The 25939-nt window shown below is 41.4% G+C and overlaps 2 protein-coding genes and 1 long non-coding RNA gene across 5 annotated transcripts; 2 read left to right on the top strand and 1 right to left on the bottom strand.

The window, feature by feature from the left end:
• Positions 1 to 508: 508 nt before the first annotated feature.
• On the top strand, positions 509 to 8676 carry LOC307025209 (eosinophil peroxidase-like). Of its 2 annotated transcripts, XM_079659836.1 has the most exons (16): positions 511 to 595; positions 720 to 785; positions 884 to 971; positions 1164 to 1339; positions 1518 to 1650; positions 1988 to 2117; positions 2204 to 2410; positions 2501 to 2864; positions 4912 to 5072; positions 5158 to 5416; positions 5618 to 5788; positions 5885 to 6122; positions 6432 to 6637; positions 6785 to 6822; positions 7063 to 7719; positions 8533 to 8676. In XM_079659836.1, exons 2-16 carry the CDS (start codon positions 722 to 724, stop codon positions 8539 to 8541), a joined length of 2901 nt encoding a protein of 966 aa, XP_079515962.1. In that variant the 5' UTR covers positions 511 to 595; positions 720 to 721; the 3' UTR covers positions 8542 to 8676. The 2 variants fall into 2 exon arrangements, with proteins under 2 accessions (XP_079515963.1, XP_079515962.1); XM_079659837.1 differs by having other exon boundaries at positions 509 to 785.
• Positions 6478 to 13220, bottom strand: LOC307025211. Of its 2 annotated transcripts, XR_013804118.1 has the most exons (4): positions 11311 to 13220; positions 10884 to 11171; positions 6693 to 6797; positions 6479 to 6617 (listed from the first exon to the last, which is right to left on the bottom strand). It is a non-coding gene; the product is annotated as an uncharacterized lncRNA (long non-coding RNA). The 2 variants fall into 2 exon arrangements; XR_013804117.1 differs by lacking the exon at positions 6693 to 6797 and having other exon boundaries at positions 6478 to 6617.
• A 7129-nt stretch (positions 13221 to 20349) lies between these two features.
• Positions 20350 to 25843, top strand: loxa (lysyl oxidase a). Its single transcript, XM_079656957.1, has 7 exons — positions 20350 to 21270; positions 21488 to 21596; positions 22000 to 22137; positions 23016 to 23172; positions 24668 to 24763; positions 24920 to 25035; positions 25346 to 25843. Exons 1-7 carry the CDS (start codon positions 20646 to 20648, stop codon positions 25350 to 25352), a joined length of 1248 nt encoding a protein of 415 aa, XP_079513083.1. The 5' UTR covers positions 20350 to 20645; the 3' UTR covers positions 25353 to 25843.
• The last annotated feature ends 96 nt before the right edge of the window (positions 25844 to 25939 follow it).

The raw sequence follows: 25939 nt of genomic DNA, 5'->3' as shown, positions 1-25939 counted from the left end.
GGACCTCTTTCAGCGGTACGAACCCAGCAGACCCCTCAGGTCTTCAGGTGCAGGCCGGCTCACTGTTCCATTTGTGAGATCAAAGCGTGGGGAAGCAGCTTTCTGCATTTAAGCTCCTAATGCATGGAACAAACTCCCAGAACATCTGAGAATGGCTAGCACTTTAGAATAATTGAAATCAGGTCTAAAAACATTTCTTCTTAACATGGCTTTTTAATGTTCTATTTTTTGAACTGTTAAACATGGTTTTCTTTCTTTTAATTGTGTGTTTATGTGTTTATTCTCACTTTGACCGTATACAAATGTATTATGTTTTTATCTGTTTGATCCTTTAAAGCTCTTTGAATTGGGTTATACAAATACATTGCCTTGCCTTGCCTTAAGTTGACCAGAAACAATAACTGATAAGGGTGAAGGGTTTGCTGCAGCACGGAGAGAAGGAAGAAGGAACTGCATTTTACGGACATTATCTTCACTTAATCATCTCAGGGGCGAGGCATCGAGGCCTCACGCTGAGTATAAGAAGGAGAGAGCATCACACACTCCACATTTTCAAGAGCAACTCATATCTTCAAAGGAGTCTTCACAGACACAGGTAAGAACATTTGTGTTTTATTGGGATGTTTTGATATTTTGGGGTAACATTTTGCTAAAACATAGCTTTTCACAACCAACCTTAGATTTAGTTTTTGTATTGACTTTTTCTTATTTTTTATTAGAGATGCTTCTCTCTGCCCTTCTTGTGCTGGGCGTATGCCTGATTCCTGCTCACTCCAAACCAGCAGGTAAGCTACATCAAATTCACTGTTTCATTTCTCCATTTGTGTAACATTACTGGCTAATTCCAAATGATTGCGATATTTGACAAATGTGTTCTTCGCAGGGGAACAACTCGGCAGCCCTCTTCTTCAAACCTGTTTTGAGGAGGCAAAGAAAATTGTTGACGATGCCTACAAGTACTCAAGAGAAGAGTGAGTTCATTTTAAAATAGTCATTTATATTTTAATATAATTCTGCGATCATGTACACTAAAGAGTTTTTAATTTGCATGCAAGCCATTTATTGCATTATTTCAGACAAATGTATGGAAAAAGTTACGGATTCTCCCAAAAAATAACATAATTTAAATTCATTGTTTGATTTTGTGACTTTTTCTCCTCCAGGAGTCTGAGACGGGTCCGTAAAGAGGTGGTGCGTCCTCACGATGCTCTCCGCCTGCTGAAGCAGCCTCGCGGTAGAACGCGCTCAGCTGTGAGATCTGCAGACTACATGGCACAAACCCTCCGTCTGCTACAGGAGAGGGTGCATCATGTGCACAAACGCTCACTCAACGTGACAGGTCAGACATGTGGCACCAAACAAAGAGAGCACCTGCAGACACACACAGAGATCACATTGTTTTCTCACAACTTTTCCTGGTTTCTGAGGTTTACCATTTTGTAATATAGGCACGGAGCATTTCAAGGCTGCAATTATGAACCAGACATGTGACTCTATTAAATATATATTTTGTACAGATTTGCTCTCTGAAGAGGACCTGAATAAGCTGTCAAACATAACTGGATGTGCAAGTCAAGTCACTTTTCCTTCATGCCGCACAACACCAAACCTCAACACGTATCGCACAGCCAACAGCGTCTGCAACAACATGTAAGAGAAACATAAATGTTTTTATAAAAAATGCACTTTTTAATCTAAGAAGCATTTTCATTTATTTTGACTTCTCAAACACCATATTGGACAAAAATACATTGTCAATGTATGTAAAAAGAAATTGTCTTTCATTTGTATATTCATTCCAAAAAACAATCTGTTTTGATTTAGTGGAAACTTGCAAGGTCTACTAGAACAATTGTGGCTTACATTTTAAGAGGAAATTCTTTTGAAATACACCTAAACATCTTGAGCCATACACCACAAGAGATGTGTAAACCTAGGATTTCTCAAGCAGCGTTTCCAAACATGACCGTTTTCTGTTTGCTTTTAGAAAAAACCCGCGCCTTGGATCCTCCAACACCCCTTTCGCCCGCTGGCTTCCTGCTGAGTATGACGACGCCATCTCCCAACCGAAGGGCTGGGACAGAACTCGAAGATTCAACAACTTCTTGCTCCCACTGGTACGAACTCAAATCGCAAACACTCACCTTGATTAATATACGTAAATGCAGATTTAAATTAAAACCAAGTTGTCCTCCACCTTCAGGTGCGACAGGTGTCCAACAACATTCTGAGCACAACAGACGCAGGCGTGGTCAACGACCGAGAATACACTCACATGGTGACCATGTTTGGTCAATGGAACGACCACGATCTCACCTTCACGCCATTCTCCCCCAGCATCCGCTCCTTCAGCAACGGCATCAACTGTGACGAGAGCTGTGAGAAAATCGAGCCATGCATACCCATCCCGGTTGGTTTGAATGCTCAAAAATAAATATATACATGTTGTTTTCACTTAAAATCTTCCCACCATAACTCTTGGACTCTTTCCTACAATCAGATTCCTCCCGGCGACCCCCGCTTGCCCACCGGCCGAAACAGCTGCATCCCTGCGTTCAGATCGGCCCCTGTTTGCGGTTCAGGATACTCCGCCTTCAATTTTGGCGGGGAACCTAACAAGAGAGAGCAGATCAACGCGCTGACGGCCTTCCTGGATCTGGGCCAGGTATACGGCTCTGAGGAGCAGCTAGCCAAGTCTCTCCGAGATCTCGACAGTGACGGCGGTTTGCTACGCGTTAACACCGAGTTCAGAGACAACAGACGTGAGCTGCTGCCCTTCGACCCTCTGCAGGCGAATATGTGCGCAACTCGCAAGAGGGTCACCAACGACACCACCGCCAGAGAGGTGCCCTGTTTCCTCGCAGGTAAGTCTCTTCCTGTCACTAATTGCTCTAAAGGTGAAATTGTAATTGCTTAATAGCTACACTATAATAGCTTGGTTGACACTTTTCCATATACAACCACATTAAGGTGATATATTCCGCTTTCTGGTGCGCACCAGAGGACAGTTTGTTACATTGTTTCATTTTTCAGAAGGTTCGGTTTGCATTCACACGGGCAAAACTCAAACGGACTATAAACTTTAAACACAAGTCATGTGCTCGGAAATGCTGTTCAACCATTGGTCAGACATTAAGGGGGTAAAAACGCAAATCCCGGCAATTTCTACCGGAGCCTCCGCCATGGAGAATCGGCACTTTCGGCAGGTTATTCTCATGCTGCTGTTAATCTGGAGATCAACAGATACTAGCGGCCCGCGCATATGGTTATATAATCAGACAACGTTCGTTAAAAAACATTATTACATGGCTTTGTTGAATACTCGATTCTGATTGGTCAATTCAGAACAGACAGACCGCTGTCAAGGATTTATTGACCGTTGTTAAGGACGCTCACATCTGCACAAAGAAGTCTGTTCGATTTAACTGTATACAGTTTGGCTGAAAAGTAAACTGCGTGCAGTTTGCTTTTCTAACTGACAAGACAAGAGAGACAAGAAAACAGCGGAGAAGTAACGGGCAGAAACCCTCCTTTTTACGCAGCGGTCCAGACATAGACATCAGACGGCGACACATATTCAGTTGCCAGTTACTTTGGCATTAGGGCAGGGATATCTAGATACTTTCCAATGTTTGACATAATGAATTGTGCTACTTTTAAAGCAAGCAACGATGTTTTCAAATCTGTAATCAAAAAGCTCCTCAAAAACGCTATCGAAGCAGTTCCTGCCGTTGCTACGTTAGTTCAAACAGTAAAAACTGACTATTTTTCTTAGCGGATGCATGTCAATTTAAATCAATACATACAACTATTTTTTAAATCAATAAAATCATTTTCTAAATCCACAAAAGCATTTCAATTAATATTGGGAGTCATGTCGTTACTTTGTTGAGAATGTGGCCATGTAATAAGCGGGATAATGTGCAGCGACTTGGTCATTATGAGGAAAAGAACACCGACAGGCTGATCAGGAGCCCAACGCGAGGCGGAGGGATCTAGATTGGCATGAAGGTGTTCTTTTCCCCATAATGACCGCGCTGCTGCACATTATCCATGAGAGACGTTCTGCAGTAAGGAGGGGCGTTTCACCGACGAAAGGTGTTCTTACTTTTATGTAGATGACGGAGAATGTTTACTTTACACGACGACACTGTTCAACACTTAATTCTGCTTTACTCTTTAACTAAACAACCGCGAATGTCTTGAAAGACTCTTTCGGTAAAGATTTTTGAAGATATCCGCGTTCTTGTGACACGTAAATACTGCGCTTCCTATGTTTTGGTGCGGACTGCGTTCACACCAGCAATGAACCGCTCCAGAGTTCGCAAGCAAGCGCTCCGAGACCACCTATTTTAGCGGACCAGAGTCCGGTTGTTTAGTTCACTTAAGAGGTCTCGGACTGTGTTCAAACCGACCCAAATGAACCGCACCAAGCGGCTAAACGCACCAGGGTTCGATTCAACCGGACTATACAAGGCAGGTGTGAACGCAAATATCTTGTGAATCATTTTTTCAATATGTATATTCTAATGCAGAGGTGTGTCTTATCTTGTAATTATATATTTATATGTGTTCATATAAGTAAGTACATATAAATATACTATATAAGTATCTTGAAGACTTAATAAAATAAAATATTCACTACAACATTGCATCATGTGTGCATTTAAATAATTTATATTATGAAAGAAAAATAACATAGATTTTTTTCACTATATTAAAGATATAATAACTGAGCTAAGAAAAATATAAAGTAATTTATAGTGGAGGTAAATAAGCAAATGTTCCCTTTTTTAACCTCTTCATGCCCATGTGTGAAACTATTAGGACATGATGAATCATTTATAAAGCCACTATTTTTAAAGGACATAAACTCCTCAACTATCTAATGGGTACATTTCTGTCTGTAAGGTGACGTCCGCGTGGACGAGAACATTGCTCTCACATCTATTCACACTCTGTTCATGCGTGAGCACAACCGCCTGGCCCGGCAGCTGAAGAGAATAAACCCGCAGTGGGACAGCGAGACGCTCTACCAGGAGGCCCGCAAAATCATGGGGGCTTACACACAGGTAGCAAAACCTGAGGGTCACTCATGATTATATATTCCCATCCTTACAACATGTTTTACTGAAGATCGACCTCTGTCTCTCCCAGTTGTTTGTGTTCAGGGACTATCTGCCTCACATTGTGGGTCCTGATGCAATGCGTAGACAGCTTGGCCGTTACCCCGGCTACAATGCTAACGTGGACCCCAGCATCGCTAACGTCTTCGCTACAGCAGCTTACCGCTTCGCCCACTTGGCCATCCAGCCAGTCATATCCCGTCTGGATGATAACTACAGGGAGAACAACCGGTTACCCAGCGTGCCTTTGTTCGAGGCCTTCTTCACCCCCTGGAGGGTCGTCTTCGAGGGTGAGTTTTACAGAGAGCAGTGAAGTAACATATCAAATAGAAATGCAACTATAAGTCAACCAAAAAAAGTGTCGAAGGACTGGAAAATAACATTCAATTTACTGCTAAAGTACTTTTTCATGCAATAATGGCAGAGAATGCTGTTTTCAGCTTCTCAAATCTGTCAATCTGTCACCCTAACTTCTATTTAAATATCTCCAGGGGGCATTGACCCCCTGCTCCGTGGTCTGGTTGGTAGTCCTGCTAAGCTGAACACTCAGGATCACATGATGGTGGACGCTCTGAGGGAGCGCTTGTTCCAGTTTGTGATGCATCTGGCTTTGGATCTCGGTTCCCTCAACATGGAGAGGGGGCGTGACCACGGCTTGCCTGGTACATCCCTCACTTTGAATATCATCCTTCTCTGATGTTTCTTTCTTTCTTATTGTCCTCATCCACTATTTGCTTACCCAATGTTTTCTCCTCTAGGCTACAACGCCTGGCGCAAGTTCTGTGGCCTGTCTCAGCCAGGGAACCAGGCAGAGCTCGCTCGGGTCTTGAACAACGCCGGCCTGGCCCGTAGGCTGCTTCAGCTCTACGGGACCCCCGCCAACATCGACGTCTGGATGGGAGGCGTGGCGGAGCCGTTTGTACGTGGCGGCCGTGTGGGGCCTCTGTTCGCCTGCCTCATCGCATCACAGTTCCAGAGGATCCGCCAGGGGGACAGGTCAGTGTCCATGTAGATAATAACATGTGAATCACATTTAGTTCTGATTTCTAACAATCTACATTTATATAGTGTCACAGGTTACAGTATTTTTGTTTTGTTGATGAACTGTTAAATTGTACATGTACTTACATTCATGCCTATGTTGAGCATTAGATTTTCAAAATGTATACATATATAAAAAAAAATGGGTCTGACATAATAAATGGTGTTATATATTTATATCAAATGCCAGATGCACAATCATGAATATAAATGCTTCACAAACACATGATCTAATGACTGTAGTCTGTTGTTTGATATGATCAGGCTGTGGTACGAGAACCAGGGCGTGTTCTCCCCGGCTCAGAGAGCGGCTCTGTCCACCTCCACCATATCCAGGATCATCTGCGATAACACCGGCATCTCGTCTGTCCCTACCGACGCCTTCAGCGTCATCTCAAACCGCAACAGACGTGTCCGTTGCTCCAGCATCCGACGCCTGAACCTGTCCGCCTGGAGGGAAAGGTGCACAGGTGAAACAACGACGGGGTCCAAATTACTAATCTGAATTAAGACATTTCTCCTAACTGTATTTTTTCATTCCGCTTTTAACCAGGTGTTTTTATTTCTTCTTCTTGACTGTCTTAACCCTTCTTCATATGTGGTGTTTGGTCCTGCAGGTCCGGGTGATAACTGTAGAGGTGTCGGGGAAGAAGAGGTTGGTTTTAAGCACTAACACGTTGCAGTCATATTTTTAGAGCAGAATGAAGCCAAATGAAAGTTCACATTCAGATCAAGCAACACCTGTAGTTCTTAACTTTTTGACATCTTGGTGAAGGTGTTACTCCAAAAACTAAAAACATTCAGGGTTTACTGATATTTGCAAATAAATAAAAAAAACTCCTTAAATGTTAATGCTGTTATATTTGTTTAACTTCTAAATTGTCTGGATGTTCAGGCTGTAAACGACCTAGAGGAAACCCAGGAACCCCGGGTACCCCAGGAACCTCAAGAGCCAAATTCTCCCCAGGCACATCAGGAACCTCAAGGGTCCCAGGTTTCCCAGGAACCTCAAGTACCCCAGTCTCCCCAGGCACATCAGGAACCTCAAGAGTCCCAGGTTTCCCAGGAACCTCAAGTACCCCAGTCTCCCCAGGCACATCAGGAACCTCAAGACCCCCAGGTTTCCCAGGAACCTCAAGTTCCCCAGTCTCCCCAGACACATCAGGAACCTCAAGAGCCCCAGGTTTCCCAGGAACCTCAAGTTCCCCAGTCTCCCCAGACACATCAGGAACCTCAAGTACCCCAGTCTCCCCAGGCACATCAGGACCCTCAAGAGCCCCAGGTTTCCCAGGAACCTCAAGTTCCCCAGTCTCCCCAGGCACATCAGGAACCTCAAGAGCCCCAGGTTTCCCAGGAACCTCAAGTTCCCCAGTCTCCCCAGACACATCAGGAACCTCAAGAGCCCCAGGTTTCCCAGGAACCTCAAGTTCCCCAGTCTCCCCAGACACATCAGGAACCTCAAGAGCCCCAGGTTTCCCAGGAACCTCAAATACCCAAGTCTGCCCAGGCACATCAGGAACCTCAGGATGTGAGGGGACTCCAGGACAACGAGGTAGTCTATTTTGTTTATTTTTACTTTGTAATACTCATCAAGGCAAAATAAATGAAAACAACACATATTTACCCAACACATTTAAAAAAAAAAAAAAACGTAACCTCAGTATCTTCATTGAAATTTCAACAATTCAATCCGTGACTGATCAATTTAAAACCATTTGGCCAGGTCGAGTTAAACATTCTTGTGCACAGACAAATCCTCAGCCGTTTTCAATTTAGTTCTGATGGCTGAACTGAATTATCAGCCCCAGATCAGCCAATGTTTGGAAGTCGGAACATTTTTATTTACTGATAAAAGAAAACGGCTTGAAAGGAAGGAAATCCCGTGGCATGTGCTGCCTGTGAAACAACGGTGCCACAGCAAAGAAACGAGACTCACTGTGAATTACCTCTTTTTTTGTCATTTTTATTTAAAAAAGACGGCCAATTACCGAAAATACTTGTTTAATGCATCATCTGGTACCAGGTGTAATTGTTCTTTAGCTATTCTAAAAGACAACAAAGAAACCTCAAGTTTTTATGAGAGATTTCTTTAACCGAACTGTGTGTCATGTTTTATAAGATGATCTTCAAAAAAACTACTAATTACTACAACAAATTATAAACAGTTAATTTATTCAAACGTTTTAAAAAGTATTAAGTAGTAGATAAATGCAATACTCAAGTATCTCCAAAGGGTAATTAAGTACAGGTTTTGAATACATGGGCTATGTTTCAATTCACCTCTGGATAATTCATAACATAGCAGCAGGTCATAAATGTATTTCACCAAGTAAGCAGAGTAATCGATACTTTTGTTCCTCTGCAGATCCATTAGCATCAAACATCAAAAAAGACCAGCTGCCAGCTCTTCCCAGCAATGCTTCACTGTCAAACTCTGCCTTCTCCGTCCGCCTGGGCGAGTACAGCCCTTCCTCAGAGAGAATCATCCGTTTCCAAGAGGTCATCTACAACAAACAGGTCCACTACAGCACAGAGACGGGCCAGTTCACCTGCGTCATCCCCGGTGTTTATCAATTCAGCTTTCTCTGCAAATCCTTCCTCAGTTCAGGAAATGTAGACCTGATCCGTGACAACAAGGTGGCGCTGCGCAGCTTCAAGGTTTATCTGGGAGGTCTGCACATGTCAGCAGGGGACATGCTGCTCTGGCTCGGGGCGGGGGACAAAGTGTGGCTGGAGGCGAGTGGCGGGACTGTCGGCCTGAGCACAGAGAGCTACTTCTCCGGTCACTGGCTTTACGCTGCGTGACTCAAACGCTTCTCCTTACAGCCGCCCTATTAAACCCATGGTCTGTCTGTCAAGATCTGCATTCCTCTCTGCACTGAGCTTCACTTTCCATGAATCACATCTTAAAACATATCTATGATTTATTATTTACTTTTTTTGTTATCAGTAATATGAACAAATATTGGATAGTTTCAAGCAGCCTTACCAACATGAAATGTTTTGCCTCAAATCTGTTCAGATCTGTTACAGCATGCAGTCTATTGGACCAAAAATAAATCAGTAGCCAACTTTTATGATGTGATTTAAAAGTGTTTTTATTAATATTTATGACTGATAAAATGTAAGACACTGTTGTGCTTTGTCTTTGAGGCTTACTTACTGTAAATGTTCCTGTTTCGTTTCACTTTCTATAAATAAACTAAAGAGACTAGCAGAAATCGTTGTGTCCATGTGGTCTTATTTGTCTTATTTCTGAGACATCAGTAATTATTTAACCCTCCTATTGTCTTCGTTTTCCCCCCCTTAATTTGACCGGTCCTGTTTTAACTGCTATTACATTAACACAAAAACCATTAATCATCACCAAATTTCATTTAACACCCTTTCAAACTGTAAATATTGTATCAGACTACTGGTATACATGAATAACTGCAGTACATATACAAAGAATAGACACTGAACATGTATTGCGTGTGCCAGGTGTGATCCATGTGGGGGGATGGGCACATAAGGGGTGGGGAACCCATCTAGTGTGTGTGTGTGTGTGTGTGTGTGTGTGTGTGTGTGTGTGTGTGTGTGTGTGTGTGTGTGTGTGTGTGTGTGTGTGTGTGTGTGTGTGTGTGTGTGTGTGTGTGTGTGTGTGTGTGTGTGTGTGTGTGTGTGTCCTCCTCCCCACTTCCTGCCAGCTTATCAGTAGACAGAGGGGGATGGAATTTAAAAACAGTTACCTTACACTTGTATTGTTCTCTCTAAAACACAGTGAGACTGTCTCCCCCCTTCCTGCCATCTCTCTCTGTTTTGTTGTTGTTGTAATGCCAGCAGACAGAGTGGTGGAATTAGTTTAAAACAGTAACCTTACACTTTAGTTGTCCTCTCTAAATTAGATTTAAGGTTTTTAAAAATGATTATTGTTAATTAAGGGCTATTGTTATTTTGGTTTATAAGGGGATAGGAGTTCAACTGTAAAAATGCACAGGATCATTCTGAGAAGAGTGAGAGGGCTAATGAGCCAGCACCATACTTCCTCTATGCATTTTCTTGACCTGGATCTGATCTTGAAAAACTCTGGTAAGTACTTTTTATTTTATAATATCATGTAGTTATTTAATGTTGCTTGGTGTGTGTTAAACAACCTCTGTGCATCTGTTGTATTTATTTTGTAACAGCACTATGGCTCGTAATTATTTAGAAGCTTTGGGAAAGTGTGTGTGTGTGTGTGAGTGTGGGTGTTTGTGTGTGTGTTTTATCTGATCCGGATGGTTACTAATTCCATTTCTTTATGGCAGTCATTTTTGTCCGGGAACACCATGGGTGTTACAAAGTTGACTAAATCATCCAAAATTCAATGAAAGTGGTGATCAGCACTTTTATATGTTCAAATGTTTAATGTGAAGGATATCATAAAGCCTTAATGCAATCGAATGTAAAACAAAAAAGTTATGATTGATGAAAATAGTAAATCGGTCAGATTTGACCCGAAGACAACAGCAGGGTTAATAGACATTATGTGAATCGCAAAAAAAGATAATACTACCTGTGTTGACGACTGCTAATTAATGTCACAGAGGGATTGTTAAACTGGGTAAAACTAGCTCAAACGAAGCTGAAGCTAGGACATTTTGCACCAATAACATTTTATTTATAGCAGTAAGATTAAACTTAACAAAACAGCTCAGGCTAGCTTTACTATTCAATTTATAAATCTAGACTTACTGTAAGAACAAAGGCCAGAGTGCAGTGATTATTTAATGTTCTGTGTGCGTCCTCCAGGGTTATGGCTAGAAAGGATCCGTCTTGTGTAAATATGACGTCACGTTCTCGTTAACTCTCGTTGGAGCGGCTCGGAAACACACCTAAAGCAGTAACATGATGCAATATACACATTAATGCAGCAGCAATATTAATAGAGAAACATCAGACATAATAGTAAAACACTGAAAGGGAACATTGTATTGCACCAGGACCTATCTCGGGACTTTTACTGCGACAACGTTGACTTCCCTGTGAATAAAAAATAAACCATAGTGTTGGTGATCTACAGTGTTGTCATTCTTCTTTGAACAGCAAGACCGCTAACACCCTATTTCAACAATCACACTCCCTGTAATTTACATAATTAATAGATAGTTTAGCTTCTCACCATCATTTGTTGTGGCCCACTGATGTTAACGATCGTAACTGAAAGGCTGCCTGCCAAACGTAAACATTCAGCCACGTGACTTGCAAACTCTGGCGAGAGTTTTACACTAGACGGATCCTTTCTAGCCATAACCGTCCTCCAGAGGGAGCCATCGCAAAATAAATGTCTGATTCATGTGGTGACATAACCACTTCATTCTGACAGCCAGGACTTAAGAGCAGTGCATCTGAAAAATAGTAGCCAATATCCATCAAAGTCACAGTTGTCTCTATTTCTGTCTCATAGTTCATTCTCAAGCACCTTTCCTACATCCAGTCACAAAGTTGTAAGTCAAGAGACAATTTGGCAGAAATAAATAGTTTTCGCTCAGTATCTTTTGTATTGTGAAACCTTCGTACCAATGTCACATTCTTTCCACTTTGTTACCTAACTTTACTCGCTAATTATTGTTTTCACTTTTATACCCATGTTAAAGTAATTAAGGGTCACTTGTGGCCGGATCTCACCCACTTTGAACTGCATATGGAGGAAGAAGGACAAACTAACATTTAAAGCTGAGGTTAGTTTACTCCAGCCCGCCTGAGCGGCACTGGAGCATGGTAAGGAAACTGGAGGTGAACTTGCACAATTACAATACAGCTCGCACTGAGAGGTGACAGTTTTAACCAGTGAGCTTCTGTATTTGAAGCAAATGTTGTACAATGTGGGGAAATAGTATGATTTGCTTTCTGCCAAACAGTTAGATAAGATGATTGATGCTGCTCTATTGTCGATCTTTTAAATATGATGCTACAGCTAGCAGCCAATTAGCTTAGCAAAAACCTGCTACAGCTAGCCAGGGTCTCTCCAAGAGTGCAATAATGACGTGCTTAGAAGCAACGCTATTGCACGATACGTGGAATGTGTACTCTAGATTCATGTCAAATAAGCATTACTTATTGTCAGAGTAAAACATTACAGACATTCTTGTAATGATGTTGCCTTTTTTGCTTTGTAGAGCAGGGAAAAACTAGTTGATTCAGTTGTCTTTCCTTTCACCAACACTATGTGGATTTACAGACTCCCTGTTTTTTGCAATAATGTGCTTGGAAGCAACTCTATTGCTTACTACTGAGCAGACCACAAGTAAGCCTTTTTTATAGGGATGTCTCTATTTCTAAGTTACAATTAAGAAATAGAAATGCTCAATATTTCTTAACTGTTGAAGCTTCTGATGGAGCTAAGCTAGCTCTTTCCGCTGCTTTCAATCTTTTGCTAAGCTAATCTATGCTTTCAGTGTGTTCACAGCCTGCCGCCAAGTGTCCAACATTTCAGTTTAAAGGTTTAAATCTCATTGTTTCACATTGTACCGCTGACATTTTAACGTCTACCAAAGGCATCAACATCCTATTCAGTGAAAAGTGGAGTTTTAAGGCTTCCACAAAAATAACAATGACTTCAAATGTGAATAATGTCTTAAGCCCTTCACTGTTTAGTCTGGTATTATCTCTCCAAATAGAAAGACACAGAACAATTTCTTTTTATCACTGGTTTAACAGCGAGTTTTCCCTTCAGCTCTGTGGTTTTGGGATCGGCAGACATATTGGGGCAAAAACAAGTTGAAATAAATAGTATATGCATGAATTATTGCACAATGTAACGTTTTCTGGGCTGTGACCTGACACAGCGCTCCTCCTCCTGCTTTTAGAGTGTACAGTGTATGTGCAGAATGCCACGTAGTCCATCAGACTCTGTGTGTGTGTGTGTGTGTGTGTGTGTGTGTGTGTGTGTGTGTGTGTGTGTGTGTGTGTGTGTGTGTGTGTGTGTGTGTGTGTGTGTGTGTGTGTGTGTGTGTGTGTGTGTGTGTGTGTGTGTGTGTGTGTGTGTGTGTGTGGTGCACTAACAGTAATGGAAACCTAGTATTTATGAAAGAGGAGAACATATTTGAATTGTCTGTTTCTGTCATAGAGTTTTGAGCTGAGATGAACCTGAGGTTGTTGCTGAGTTTTGCAAATGGATGGAAGAGTGGAAAAAGCCGTAAGGAGATCAGCAGAGGATGTAGGTCTTGCTCTGGATGTTTTCTGAGATGTGTTTGGCCCTGTTTCACTGTGATGAGATCATAATGATGGCATGAAAATGAATAATTAAATGCAAATGCAAATAGAGAGAAAAACAAATCAGAACTGGAGAAGAAGATAATGATATAATAATAATAACTTAGTTTAACTGATACTCTTGCAGCTTAATTTTAGGCAACCCTCATTTGACATTTAAGCACTGAAGTTGCAGATATATTTTATATCATATGCAGAATGTACTATGATAACTATATCTGTGTTAAATCTAAGCGTTGGCTGCATGCTTAACAGCTCAAACGTCACATCTCAAGCAACGAGACAAATGTCTGCCAGATGTTGAGTCAGTGATGGCAGGGAATAGTTGGTGTTTGTTTTATGGTAAATGTAGCATCCTCTCTCCCTCTTTACCCAATGATGTGTCTCATGCAGGAGGCCTTGTCACTATTTTCCCTCCTAGTTTGCAACCCAGACGTTCAATTCTTTCAGTCTGCTCAGAAGTATCAGAAATGGAGGGTGAATTCCAGCAACGTGGACAAAAGAACTTGGCTAATTTGTTGCAGATGTGTCTCTTGAGCTTTAAAGGGGAACACTGTGCTGCCCTCGCTGGAGAGAATAAGGGCTCTGCACATAGAAAAAAAGTCCAATGACTTACGAGCAAAAAAATATCATCAACCCGGTACAGCTGGTTCTGTCTGAGGAGGAAACACAGCACCACATGCACATAGTTTTCACTTTGTGTGGGCAGAATTAAACCAGTGTAAGTTAGTCATCCTCAAAGGAAAACACAATTGCAATAGAAAACAAACTTAATCTGTTGGTGATTTATAATCAAACCAATCTTAATTAGTAGAATGAAAATAAAATGACCGGAGGGCCAAAAAGTAACCATTTATAAAAGAGCAGCCCCATTTATTCTCAATATAGCTGTGACTTTATTTGGAAAGATTTTCTTATGACCTTTTTGTAATACTCGGGAACTGAAAATTGTGAATAAGTGAGCTTCTGGAGTCTTGTTACAGTATCACACATTTCCCTCTTATCTTAAACTCTTTAACAACTCATACACATCTTTAGGGAGGATTCTTTTTCAGGGGTTCAGATAACTCAGCTTGGCTCTGATAGGCTCTGATTGGACCTTAGAGCTTACACAACCTGAAATGTAAAACTGATGTGCACCCTCCGTGATCCAAGAACAATACACATGCTTAAACTGTCATTTACAGCCTGGCCGTTTCTCAATCTTGAGGATGCTGGCTTGGTAGTCACGTACTTCCAAGTCACTTCCATCAGAAACGAAGCAAGTATGCTTCCAAGCCACGGCTTCGGAAAACGAAGAAGAATGGAACAGGCTAACAAGTGTGCCACTCTCTCTAACGGTTTCAACATACACTGTACTGAAAATAAATACCTCACGATTTCTATCTAACTATGAACTTGCTTTACTTTCACGGAACACATTTTTGGTGATAACAAATGCAACAAAGTAACATATTTACCAACACATGTTCTACGCCACTACATACTTACATTTAAATGTGTGCTGCGTCGGTTCAGCCATTCTCCGCAAGGGTTTTTGAAATTGGTCCGTGCGCAAAGCATTGTGGGGATTTTAAGGACGCGAAGTCTACCCATGTGCAGCCTCGAAATTTCCCCCAAACCAAGGTGGAATTCCAAGTATACTGGACATTGGAACAGTACTTCGAAGGTGTCACAGCCTGCTCCATCATTCACCACTAGTTTTCCATTCACCTTTCTCACCTGTTAACCACACCCACGTTTTTGCTCACTCTCTTTCTCTTCTGCACCCATTAGCTTTACTACCAGTATTTAAACCCTCACCAGACACACACCCGTTGCCAGATCGTAATTTGTTTGTTTGTTACCAGATTGCCTACCCGGTTCCGACCCTGCCTGTCCCCGACCTGCCTGCTCTGCCTGATCCCTGATCCTGCCTATCCTTGGACTATCCTGCCTTGCCTGCTGTCTGACCCTGCCTGTACCTACGTTGACCGCCTCGCCTGTTCCCTGACCCTCTGCCCGGCCCTGACTCACCTTCTGCCCGCTGTCCTCTGGTTCGTTTGCCTGTACATCATCCTGCTGATACTGCTGTGCTGGTATACCTCTGCGCTGGTATTATTACCAATAAAGTACATTACCAATACCCCGTGATTTCTCGAGTGCTGCATTTGGGTCCTTCATAAGATTGTGACAGGCGGCACTCGATGACGTATTATCCTTGAAATATTTGCTTGGAAGCCAGTATCCTCGAGATTGAGAAATGGCCCCTGGTTTAATTTGTGTACCCTGCCATTAAAGCCATTCTCAGACTGTAAAGTATTTTTAGTCCAACTTTGGATCTTAATCTCTTTCACAGCTACTGTTTGGGAAGAATAGAGAATCATAAAAGTTAATGTATAAATCACATTGTGCTTAGAGCCCTTGAAAGCTTGTTTTATTCTGTATTTCTCCTTCTAGAAATGTGCCAGATTTAAAGTTAAAGGTACCTTGTGGAATCTTTGGCCACTAGTCGTGCTTTGGGGCAACGTTTTTATGAATGGGCCCCTGTTTAGTTTGTCCTCGCATGAGCAAGACATGATATAGATTGTTGACAATGGTTTCACACTACCTGATCTACAAGTGGCAGTAATCTGCAGGTGATGGTATTCACGAGTCAGCGTGTACCGACAGTTGCTCAGAGCAGACCAATGCAACTTTGGTTCTATATGGACCTTTAGCATTTTTTGTTACCTGAAGGCCACCGTGTTCTCCTATACGCTGGTAAAACTCAGCTAAAGCCAGACGAAATGTGTTTATTTCGAAGTAATTTTATAGTAAGGATAGCCTGAAAGCTAAGCGTAACGTCAACTTTGCGCTCGTTGAGAGGGGGGTGCGGAGATGATTTAATTTAGTTGCAATCTGTAGGCTACTACCATAAAAACTATAGAAGCAGGTTTCATATCCGAGTGTTGCTGCGCAGTGGTAGAAACATTAAAAAAGTAATATTTTGGTGTATATGTGAATAACTGTGTGAAAAGGACATTCCTGAAAAAGAAATCATTGCCCTCAATAACAAATAAAGGTTAATAAACCTCTTGAACCCCACGGACCCGCCGAAGGTGCTTGAACATCTGCAAGCAAAAGTGTCTGAGGGCTTCTTAAGATATAATAAACCATGACTGTTTTATGTCCATGTAACGGGAAGAAACTCAGCTAACTGATTTTTTTTTTTTTTTTTTTTAAACCCACAATGCTAACTGAGTGCCTCTAAATTAGCAACGAGCGAAAAATTCTAACAGATTACTGCACAGAAAATCACTCATAAAACCCTTATTATTTATCTTTTCTGCACATCCAACCCATCGATTTGCATCGTGAGATGAGACAGAATCGTTTGGTACATCATCACTCTATGATAAGAACTCGCGACTTTATAAACAAAAACAGACATCAAAACATGTGGCGCTAGATAGCTAAAAAAGCTAACATGGCCTACCTTGGTCGTTGTCTGGTCAAAAATGGTCTTCAATGGCATTAAAACGATAAAAACGCTGCTGAAGTTAATCCATAGGTTAATCCAATGTGTCTGTGTCCCTTTGAAATGATTTCTGATGATCCATAAGCAATAAACCCTGCTTTTCCGTTTCCAGATGTCAGAGCGAAAGATAGCTTCACTCTCATGCAAAACTACATGCGCAAAGCCCCCACCTTTTTGTGTTAACGTTGGTGTCTATGTGAAAACTCCCTTCGATTCCATTGGCTCTAGCGGTTATAAAGAGATTTAATTCGTCAAAATCGAAAAAGATATTTTTGGACGGACACTAACATTTACAGTTTTTTACTATGTTCGATCTGAATTTTCTTTAGAATAAAAAACATCTATATTGATTCTGACTTTTCTACATCCAACTCACAGGTTTATCATTACTTTGAGAAAAAAGATTATTAATTTTCCCCTTTTAGAAGTGTAGTTATGGTCATTTGTTCTGCATGTTTGAGATTCTAGAATTAGTTGTTTCATATGAAAGATACAAGAAATCGGAAGAAATATGATGAGAAAGTTAAATTTGCTTAAGCCACGATCATAATCCCCCACTTTCATAACATCTCTGATAAGAAAATGGTATGCAGCACTTAATATTATTGTCATCTTATCTTCCCCCTATAGTGTCTACCAGGATACGGGACCCTTTAATTGATCTGTCTGTCATAGATTTCATTACTTGTTGCTCATGGACTTCTATTATTTGTTTTTGGTAAATATACATAGCAGCACAGTTAATCGTTGTAACATTTTAATCCAATTGTTTTGCATTGAAGTCCTAAACTAATGGTCCAGCAGCAACCTGGGTCAATTATGGAAGAACGATTTTCCTAGTTTGCTAGACAGAGGGAAATTAAAACCTTAGGTTAGGTTTCCCAATCCATGCATTACAGCTCTGGTGTTAACATAGGGCGGTGATTTGAATGGGCTGCAGCAAATGAACTGCCCTCATCAGGAGAGGGGTGTGGGGTCACCCAACCCGGTCTCACAGTCTGCGTACAAATGACACGACTTTGCACAGGCGTGCAATAGATACGCAGAAATCCGATTTTGCGTGCATATGATACGCTGATATTGCACCTCAAACATTAAAACAAAGAGCTCTGTGGCTTCAGGCTTGATCGCCGTTCCAATGACAGTTTTCTGTGCAATAAACGACACAGCAGCTTATTACGGAGCCCCCTAGGGGACATGGAGAAGAAGAAAAAATGATTTGAAAAAAAAAAAGAAAAAAGATCGCAATACTTTTGCGAGATCTCACAAAACCCCGTTGCAGTTTGTAGACGGTCCCTAAGCACTCCTCTCCCTCCTCAAGCTGCAGATTGTGACCAATTCTTGATGTTTAGCTCGGATGACGGCGCGTATCGAACTGTTCTGATAATAACGACTCTATAGCTCGTTGTCTATCTTGCTATGATTTTAAAGTCATGCTGTTTGTATTTTTACAACGTTATGTTCATGAGTTATTGATCCGTGAAATTTGAATCTCTCAATAACTCGGCTCAGAGGGACGTGTATGTCCCCTCGCTCTGAGTGTTCTCTTGAGGTGTCTTCACTTATGTGAAACCCTTTATATATACAGTCTATGTGTGAAACCCGTGCCTATTGCCAAGCACTGATGTTATATCTTTATATTTAAGGCCAATCTCAAAGTAAAATCGGTGAACCACTCCATTGTTTTGGTTTCTGTGTTTCCGTAGCAGCCAAACTGATCTGGAAGTACATTGAGCTAAATGCAAAGTTTTGCGATATCTCGCTAAGGGGTTTTGCGAAATCTCGCAAAGGCTTTGCGATATTTCGCAAAACATATATATATATTTTTTAAATATATATTTTTTTCTTCTCCATGTCCCCTAGGGGGCTCCGTAGCTTATTGGGTTATGGTTGGGGTTAAATACATGGCATAGATATGTAGAAAAATAAACGCATTTAAGATGCGTCCATAACAAACGTAACGTGGGAGAAAATTGTAGAAAAAAAACGTATTTGACATACGTTCATAACAAATGTAACGTGGGAGTATCATATGCACGCAAAATCGGACTTCTGCGTATCTATTGCACGCCTTTGCAAAGTCGTGTCATTTGTACGACTGAAGGGGGTTTGCTGGGTCACCAGCCTGCCACCCGACGCACAAGTGCAGATCAGATATCAACACAGCCTCATTTTGTTTATTGCTCAGAACCAGGGACGTGCACAGGTAAGGGCTAATGTTGCCTGTCCTGCCCTCTGGAGAGAGCGAGAGTTTGTTTTTCTTTTTTCTGTTGTGGCCGAATCAACATGATAAGCCCACAATTAGTATTGTAGCGTCTCGCTGTGGGAAACACACTTTGTCAGCACTGTCATCTGCCAGTGCGTTAAGACCACCTCAGTGTCGGATTTTGGAAACTTGATTTTGAGTTGTCTCATGGCAGTTAGGGTATAAGGAACAAACCAGGGGACTTTACTTCCTCTTGATACCGTCAGTTATTTACAAAAAAACACCTAAATATAGCCCTATTTGTTGTTATTGTGCTTCTGTCTTTCTGTGTCTTTTCATCTGTAAACTGCCTCACCCTCTCTCTCTTCTCTTGATCGCCTTCTCACAGGAGAACACTTCACTGTCCCGCTTCATTGTAGGATTTCTGCCATGTCTCTACGACTTTAGTTTGACCATCTCTGTTATTAAGTTATGGAATACTAAATAAATAAGTAATTAGATACCTTACCGTTACTGCGCTCTTAAAGACTGATAAGAATAAGATTAATGCATATTGAACTGGTTTAATTAACTAGTGAATTTATTTAAGGTAATTATAGAAGCCCTATTTTATCAGTATGTCTGCACAGCAGTTACAATGGTCAAACTTTACAATTTTCAAAAGGTCTTATTTTTTTTTTCGGGGGGAGGCCCTTTTTCCAGTTTAGAGCAATAGCCTCTCCAAATGTCTGTGCACGTCCCTGCTCAGAACAAAATGATTATGACCTTATAGAAGATTACTGAGACGCATGTGATGAGTCTTTCACATCGTCAGCAGGGCTGCAGCACAGACAGCTGCGCGGAGGGAGTTTGTGGGAGACGTTTTCCCAGAAGAAAACTGAAAATGATGCAGGACCATTCCTGTTTAGGTTTCTCAGATCCTGCTATGAGAAAGTGCAGTGCACAGACTTCTGGCAGAGGGTGCTGCAATTTGGTTAGGAGTTCATCCAACAGTCAAGGGAAAAGCTATCTATCATGACTTTTTGTTGATCTAGCAGACAAAGAATACATTAGGACAATATACAGACATTTATTCCGAGCATAATTATACAAAACCCACGCATCATAACAAAGTCGGAACATCATCATCTTTGTGTCTGTTTTTCTCTAGCTGTTTTGATTCAAAATATGCATCTGTTCTTTTGTGAGGGAGGACAAGTTTGACTGTCTTTCACTGACACACCTCTCGGAGTAAGAGCCGTTATCAAACACTTTTGGCTGGACATGATCACACACACCGCGTATCCGTTTAGTGGTTATAAGAGCAGCAGCATCATCAGACTTGTGTAACAAATTCAAAAATGCTGAACTCCTCCTTCTCCTCCTCATCATCATCCTCCTGCAGGAGCAGAGCGATATGACTACACGGATACATTTAAAGCGCCTCTCTGCTCATTGAATATCCTTCAAATGGAAAGGAAGGATATTTAAAAGCAAGTTGCAACCCTGGTTTATTATTTGCGTTGCCCCGTTAAATCTCCTTTTAATACAGGTCACAATGGGATTACGCACACTTGGCACGCCACTTTACGCATATGCGTGCGTCTACATTTTGGTTTCCATCCTGCAAACTGCACAGTCTCAGACGAATCCGGGGACTCAACAAGGGAACAACCAGAGAGCGGCTCTCCGGCAGACACTACAGTGGGCCCACAACGGTAAGGTGTTTAGCATTTTAAGCCAGGGGTCGCAATACCAGCCCGGGAGGCGCAGGGGCGCAGCGCAGCAACAAGTGCAGGCGCAACCTCTCACCATCATCCGAGATGCGGACGTGACACATCAGGACCCCCGGAGCCAGCCGGCGGCCCCGCAGTCCCCCGGGCCGGCGTCCAGCCCACAAAGCCCCCGCGGGCTCCCGCTGCCGCTCCAAAGGCTCGCAAGGGGGCACGAGCACCGCCAGAATCATCGTGACGGGGCCGGTGAGCGCACGGGGACGCAGAGGAGCAGCAATGAGACTCAGGAAAAGCCCAGTGTCAGTCCGCCTCTGCCCCGGAGAGAAGACATGATGGTGGGGGATGATCCATACGACCCTTACAAGTCCACCGATCATAATCACTATGACGTGTATGAGAGACCGAGGCAGAGATCGAGACCCGGATATGGCACAAGGAATCACCAGTACGGTAAGAGTTCCCAAAACAAAAAATGATTTGATAGATATAACCTATAAAGAGGAGTTTAGGATCCTTTTTGTCTGTATGTTTGTCTGTGTGTTTGTTTGTCTATCCTGTCTCACTTTAGCTCTATGTGCTCTATCTGTTAACGTGTTTGCTGTATGAAACATTCATTCAGATTTAGATTTATGCTGGATGTACCTCTTTTGTTTTTTACTGTGTTCAGGTCTGCCTGATCTGGTACCTGACCCGTACTACATTGAATCCTCTTCTTATGTCCAGAGAGTCCCAATGTACAACCTGAGATGTGCATCTGAGGAGAACTGTTTGTCAAGGTACACTTCTGTCAGGACTAATCCACAGAGACAGAGAGAAAAGACAGGGTTTACATCCAAGTCTGAGTGATTCAGAGACATATGAGCCATAACGACTGCTTTAAGTGTTTTTGGGTGAGGTCTGCAGTGCCCAATGGAGCCATAAGATGAGGTAAAATTAACCCTGATGGCGCATACTGGTGGGAGGTGGAGGATTTCTGTTTAATCATAGTTTTCCCTGAGGAGAAAGCCCAAATGGTAAACACATTATCGAAGGCTTAACCAAACAACCACGTGCCAACAGACTTTTTTTCCACCCACCATAGACGGCTTTCACCCAGAAGGGATCTAGCAGGAAAAACAGTCTTAATGACGGACTTGTATCAACGTATGATTTGTGTTTTCTTCTTCTGTGTGCCTGCAGCTCGGCCTATACAGGCAGTGTGAGAGATTATGACACCCGCATGCTGCTGAGGTTTCCCCAGAGAGTGAAGAACCAGGGGACAGCAGACTTCCTCCCCAGCAGGCCACGTTACTCCTGGGAGTGGCACAGCTGTCACCAGTGGGTATAACGTCATCTCCACCTCACCATCAATCACAGAGAGACTTTTACATCCTTTGTTCTCACTGGCCAACATGCTGAAATCAAGAGATGTGTCTGACTCAGATATAGACTTATTGCATTGCTCATATGTTTTTCTCACGAGATTGAATTGGACACACATCACTGTTTTAATTTATTTGGTTTTTTTTCCACTGTATTCTTCCAGTCTGTAGTTGAAGTATGGCACCCCCTGTTGAACCACAGTTGTTACTTTTGGCTGTCTTATAGCTTTTTTATAGGCTTATCACTTTTTATATCAGAGCTTTTATTATAGGTGTCATTTTGTATTAATGCAATCTCAGCATAAAGGCAGTAAAACACACCTTTTAAAAGATGCACTTCATATGACCTTCAATTCACTTAATTTACAGCTGCAAAGCCAGATGTTGTAAAATTGTGCGATGAGGATAATGAGCCAGAAAGGGGGACCGCTGCTTTTCTTATTGAGCTTATGGAAAGCTGCCTAGTTTTCCTTGATTCCTCAGAAACTACCTCAGCCCATAGTTATGTTGTGCAACAATCTGTCCACTGCACTGATTCCCGAAAAAGGAGCGCATTTGGCAGAGATCCAACACACTGCTGATGTGGACTGTATATATTACTTGTCAGTGTTTTGAAAGTAAACTTGTGCTAAGATTCAGACTGTTATGTTATCATAAAACAAACTGTCTTTAACATAATGAAGTGGAAGTAAACTCAGATTCACTGTGGTGTAACTGCGCTCATGAACAGTCTCTGGTGGGTCTCGACTAACAGTGTCTGTTTGTTTTTATAAGTCCCAGATTGATGTGGACCTCTTTCGCTTTACATTAAAAATGAACCCTGCTGATCCACAGGCACTTCCACAGCATGGACGAGTTCAGCCACTACGAACTGCTGGACGCCTCCACCCAACAATCGGTGGCTGAGGGCCACAAGGCTAGCTTCTGCCTGGAGGACACTTCCTGTGACTACGGCTACTACAGGAGATATGCCTGCACCTCACATAGCCAGGTCAAAAACATTCCTGCAAAATGTTTTTTTAAATGTTTCAGACTTTTAAACTGAAATGTTTCTAATTAGCAAAGTATTACTTGACTTTTGTATAAAAAGGTCAGTGGGTTCCTTTCCCATGGAACATGATATGGCACGTATGGAGCCAGTTACCTCCTGTAGAGCAAGAACAATGTAATCATGAATTACAGTCATCGTGCACATAGACAATCTAACATGTAACTAACCAAGAGTTATTGCCAAGGTTGAAGTCTTTATAAACACCCCTGGAGAAGCATTTATTTTAATGGCTACACTTGTATACCCTGCACTGTGTTGCTTGGTCATTATTACAACAGGATTGAAAGGACCCCAATGACCAAAATATGGTTGTACATCAGACTAGCAGGGGTGTAAAGATAAGCCTTTTTCACTGCATATATTTTGACTTTTCATTGTACAAAAAGTGATTATATACATTTCTAATAATACAAACAATACATGCTCCTCTGAAAGTCCAGCAAAAGTTGGGAAGACATTCTTCCGACTTCGGTGTGCTCTTTTATGTTGTATTGTAGAATTTTTTTTCGTGAAACTAGCCTTGCATTCCCTTTAACCACAAATATATTGCATTACCTTACTTCTTATCAGCGTTAAGGCTAATAAAAATGTGGAAAGGAACCTACAGTAACAACCATAATATACCATAACAAAATACCATATTAAAAAACATGTGAGCAAAATAGATAATGCAACATCATGGGAATTAACAAAACATTTGTTACTATCAACCCAACATTTGCTTTTGTCTGGTGACGCAAACTTGGCAGGAGTTGTTGTTCTGACTTGATGTCACGTTCACATAAATTGTCCCAGTTGGGAACTGATATTTACGATTTTTCCGACACCACATGAATGCAACATGTCTGAGCTAGCCCTCACAATAACAGGACGGTGGAGCTGAAGCAGCTGCAGGACTTCAGATTACATTTATTTGATTATTTACTACGGTACCTTCTCTGACATATCAAAATGTCTTCTGGAAAAAGGCCTATTTGAATTATGAAACTTGCAAAACAAAATCCACTTCACATCAAGATGTATAGGAAATAACTTTAAATTGTTTTGATGCCATGTTGCACATTCACATTTCCATTTAGTGTCGGTTCAGACCAAATTAGAGGATGATGATTTCTCATTGACAGAACCTGTTGCATGGTTTTGGTTCACAAATCTCTGTAAAGCAGACTTGAACTTAGAAAAACAAATGATCTTTTAGTGAGGCAGCTGTCCTGTAAAGGACCTTTTTAATATTTCCTCTTTGCATGAGCCAGTAATATTTCAATGATTTCCTGTTGTTGCATTGCATTTATTTTTATCATAAAACGTAGATGTTGTACTCTTTTAAAACAATAGAATGTTTGTTTCAGTTACCGTTCTGTATACACAAAGCCCTCACATTGTTTAAAAAGGTTTGTTTATACGATGTTTTACGTGGATGCTGTCCAACATGCAGGGTCTGAGCCCAGGATGTTATGATACCTACAACGCAGACATCGACTGCCAGTGGATCGACATCACAGATGTGAAGGCTGGAGACTATATCCTGAAGGTTTGTCAGAAATACCAGATGACATTTATCTGCCTCGCGAGACATCTGACCCATTTGAACAGTTACACTTGTGTGGAATCAACTTGAATCCTTGAATATTTGATCGGAGTCTTTGTTGTTTATTTATCTTTGTTGCTGTGTTACTTCTTGCCACAGATCAATGTAAATCCCAACTATCATGTCCCAGAGTCAGACTACAGCAACAACGTTGTGCGCTGTGCTGTCCAGTACACCGGCAACTACGCCCACGTCTCAGGTTGTCAACTGTCATCGTGAGTAGCAAACCCTAAGTAACATTTATGGTTTTGATATTTCTTCAGCAGAATGAGAATACCTTTATTTGTCCAACAGAGGGGAAATGTACATTTGCTACCGCAAGTTAAGAGCCAAAGATAGCTTAATATCACCCAAGATGCCTGCATACAAATATGAAAAGATAAAACTAGAAATTACACGATTTACAAAATACCCATCCAGTAACAGTATCAGTTTATCAATATAGCAGCCAGGTGAAAGTATTACAGCATTGTATCCCCTATCAATCCTCATCATGATTTTATTCTTTTTTTCTTTTTTTCTCAGGTATTAAGAGTCCTTCACAGCAACTCAGCGAGATGTACTGTAATTGACAATGCAGAGGACTGCATATAAAACAACACGAAATACATCTTAATAATACATTTTATAATTTTTAAATAGGCTACTTAACATTTTTGAAACAAGGACTATCCTAGTCATAGTGCCAGTAAAATGTTTTTCTCCACACTAATAGGTCTATTCTTATCTCCTATTTCTCTAAACATGTTTAAATGTCTTACTTCTTTTGCATTGTACTGTATTCTCTGCATTTTATACCACTTGTAAGATCGTTAAGGAATTAAATTCATGATATTTAGAAGCTTAGCAAGTTAAAAATGTAAACCAGTTTACCCTTGTTGATAATTCAACATGAATTATATATCACTATTTTGAAATGAACTGTAAAGGAAAATGTATTTGTATATTTATATGCAATGGATGAAACTCTCTTTACTCCAAAGCTTTTGTTGAAACTGAGTTGAATAAAACTTTGTGACACTGTATCGTTGTTGTGGACTCAACAGTCTGACGTTATTTCCCTGTCTTATCTTTGTTTCTTATTTTCTTAATCACACATTTTGACACCCAAAATAGCCT

The sequence above is a fragment of the Notothenia rossii genome, assembly GCF_949606895.1.
Source record: "Notothenia rossii genome assembly, chromosome: 11".
NCBI classification, from domain to species: Eukaryota; Metazoa; Chordata; class Actinopteri; order Perciformes; family Nototheniidae; genus Notothenia; species Notothenia rossii.
The sequence above is the reverse complement of the archived record's forward strand: the minus strand, read 5'-3'. Positions and strand labels throughout refer to the sequence as shown.

Excerpts from the sequence above, each read along its gene's own strand:
- LOC307025209 (XM_079659837.1), top strand. The coding sequence starts at position 722 with ATGCTTCTCTCTGCCCTTCTTGTGCTGGGCGTATGCCTGATTCCTGCT. Across the intron at positions 786-883 it reads TGCTCACTCCAAACCAGCAG|GGGAACAACTCGGCAGCCCT; the intron begins GTAAGCTACATC and ends TGTTCTTCGCAG. Across the intron at positions 2,411-2,500 it reads AGCCATGCATACCCATCCCG|ATTCCTCCCGGCGACCCCCG; the intron begins GTTGGTTTGAAT and ends TCCTACAATCAG.
- loxa (XM_079656957.1), top strand. The coding sequence starts at position 20,646 with ATGGGATTACGCACACTTGGCACGCCACTTTACGCATATGCGTGCGTC. Across the intron at positions 23,173-24,667 it reads CCTGCACCTCACATAGCCAG|GGTCTGAGCCCAGGATGTTA; the intron begins GTCAAAAACATT and ends TCCAACATGCAG. Across the intron at positions 24,764-24,919 it reads CTGGAGACTATATCCTGAAG|ATCAATGTAAATCCCAACTA; the intron begins GTTTGTCAGAAA and ends TTCTTGCCACAG.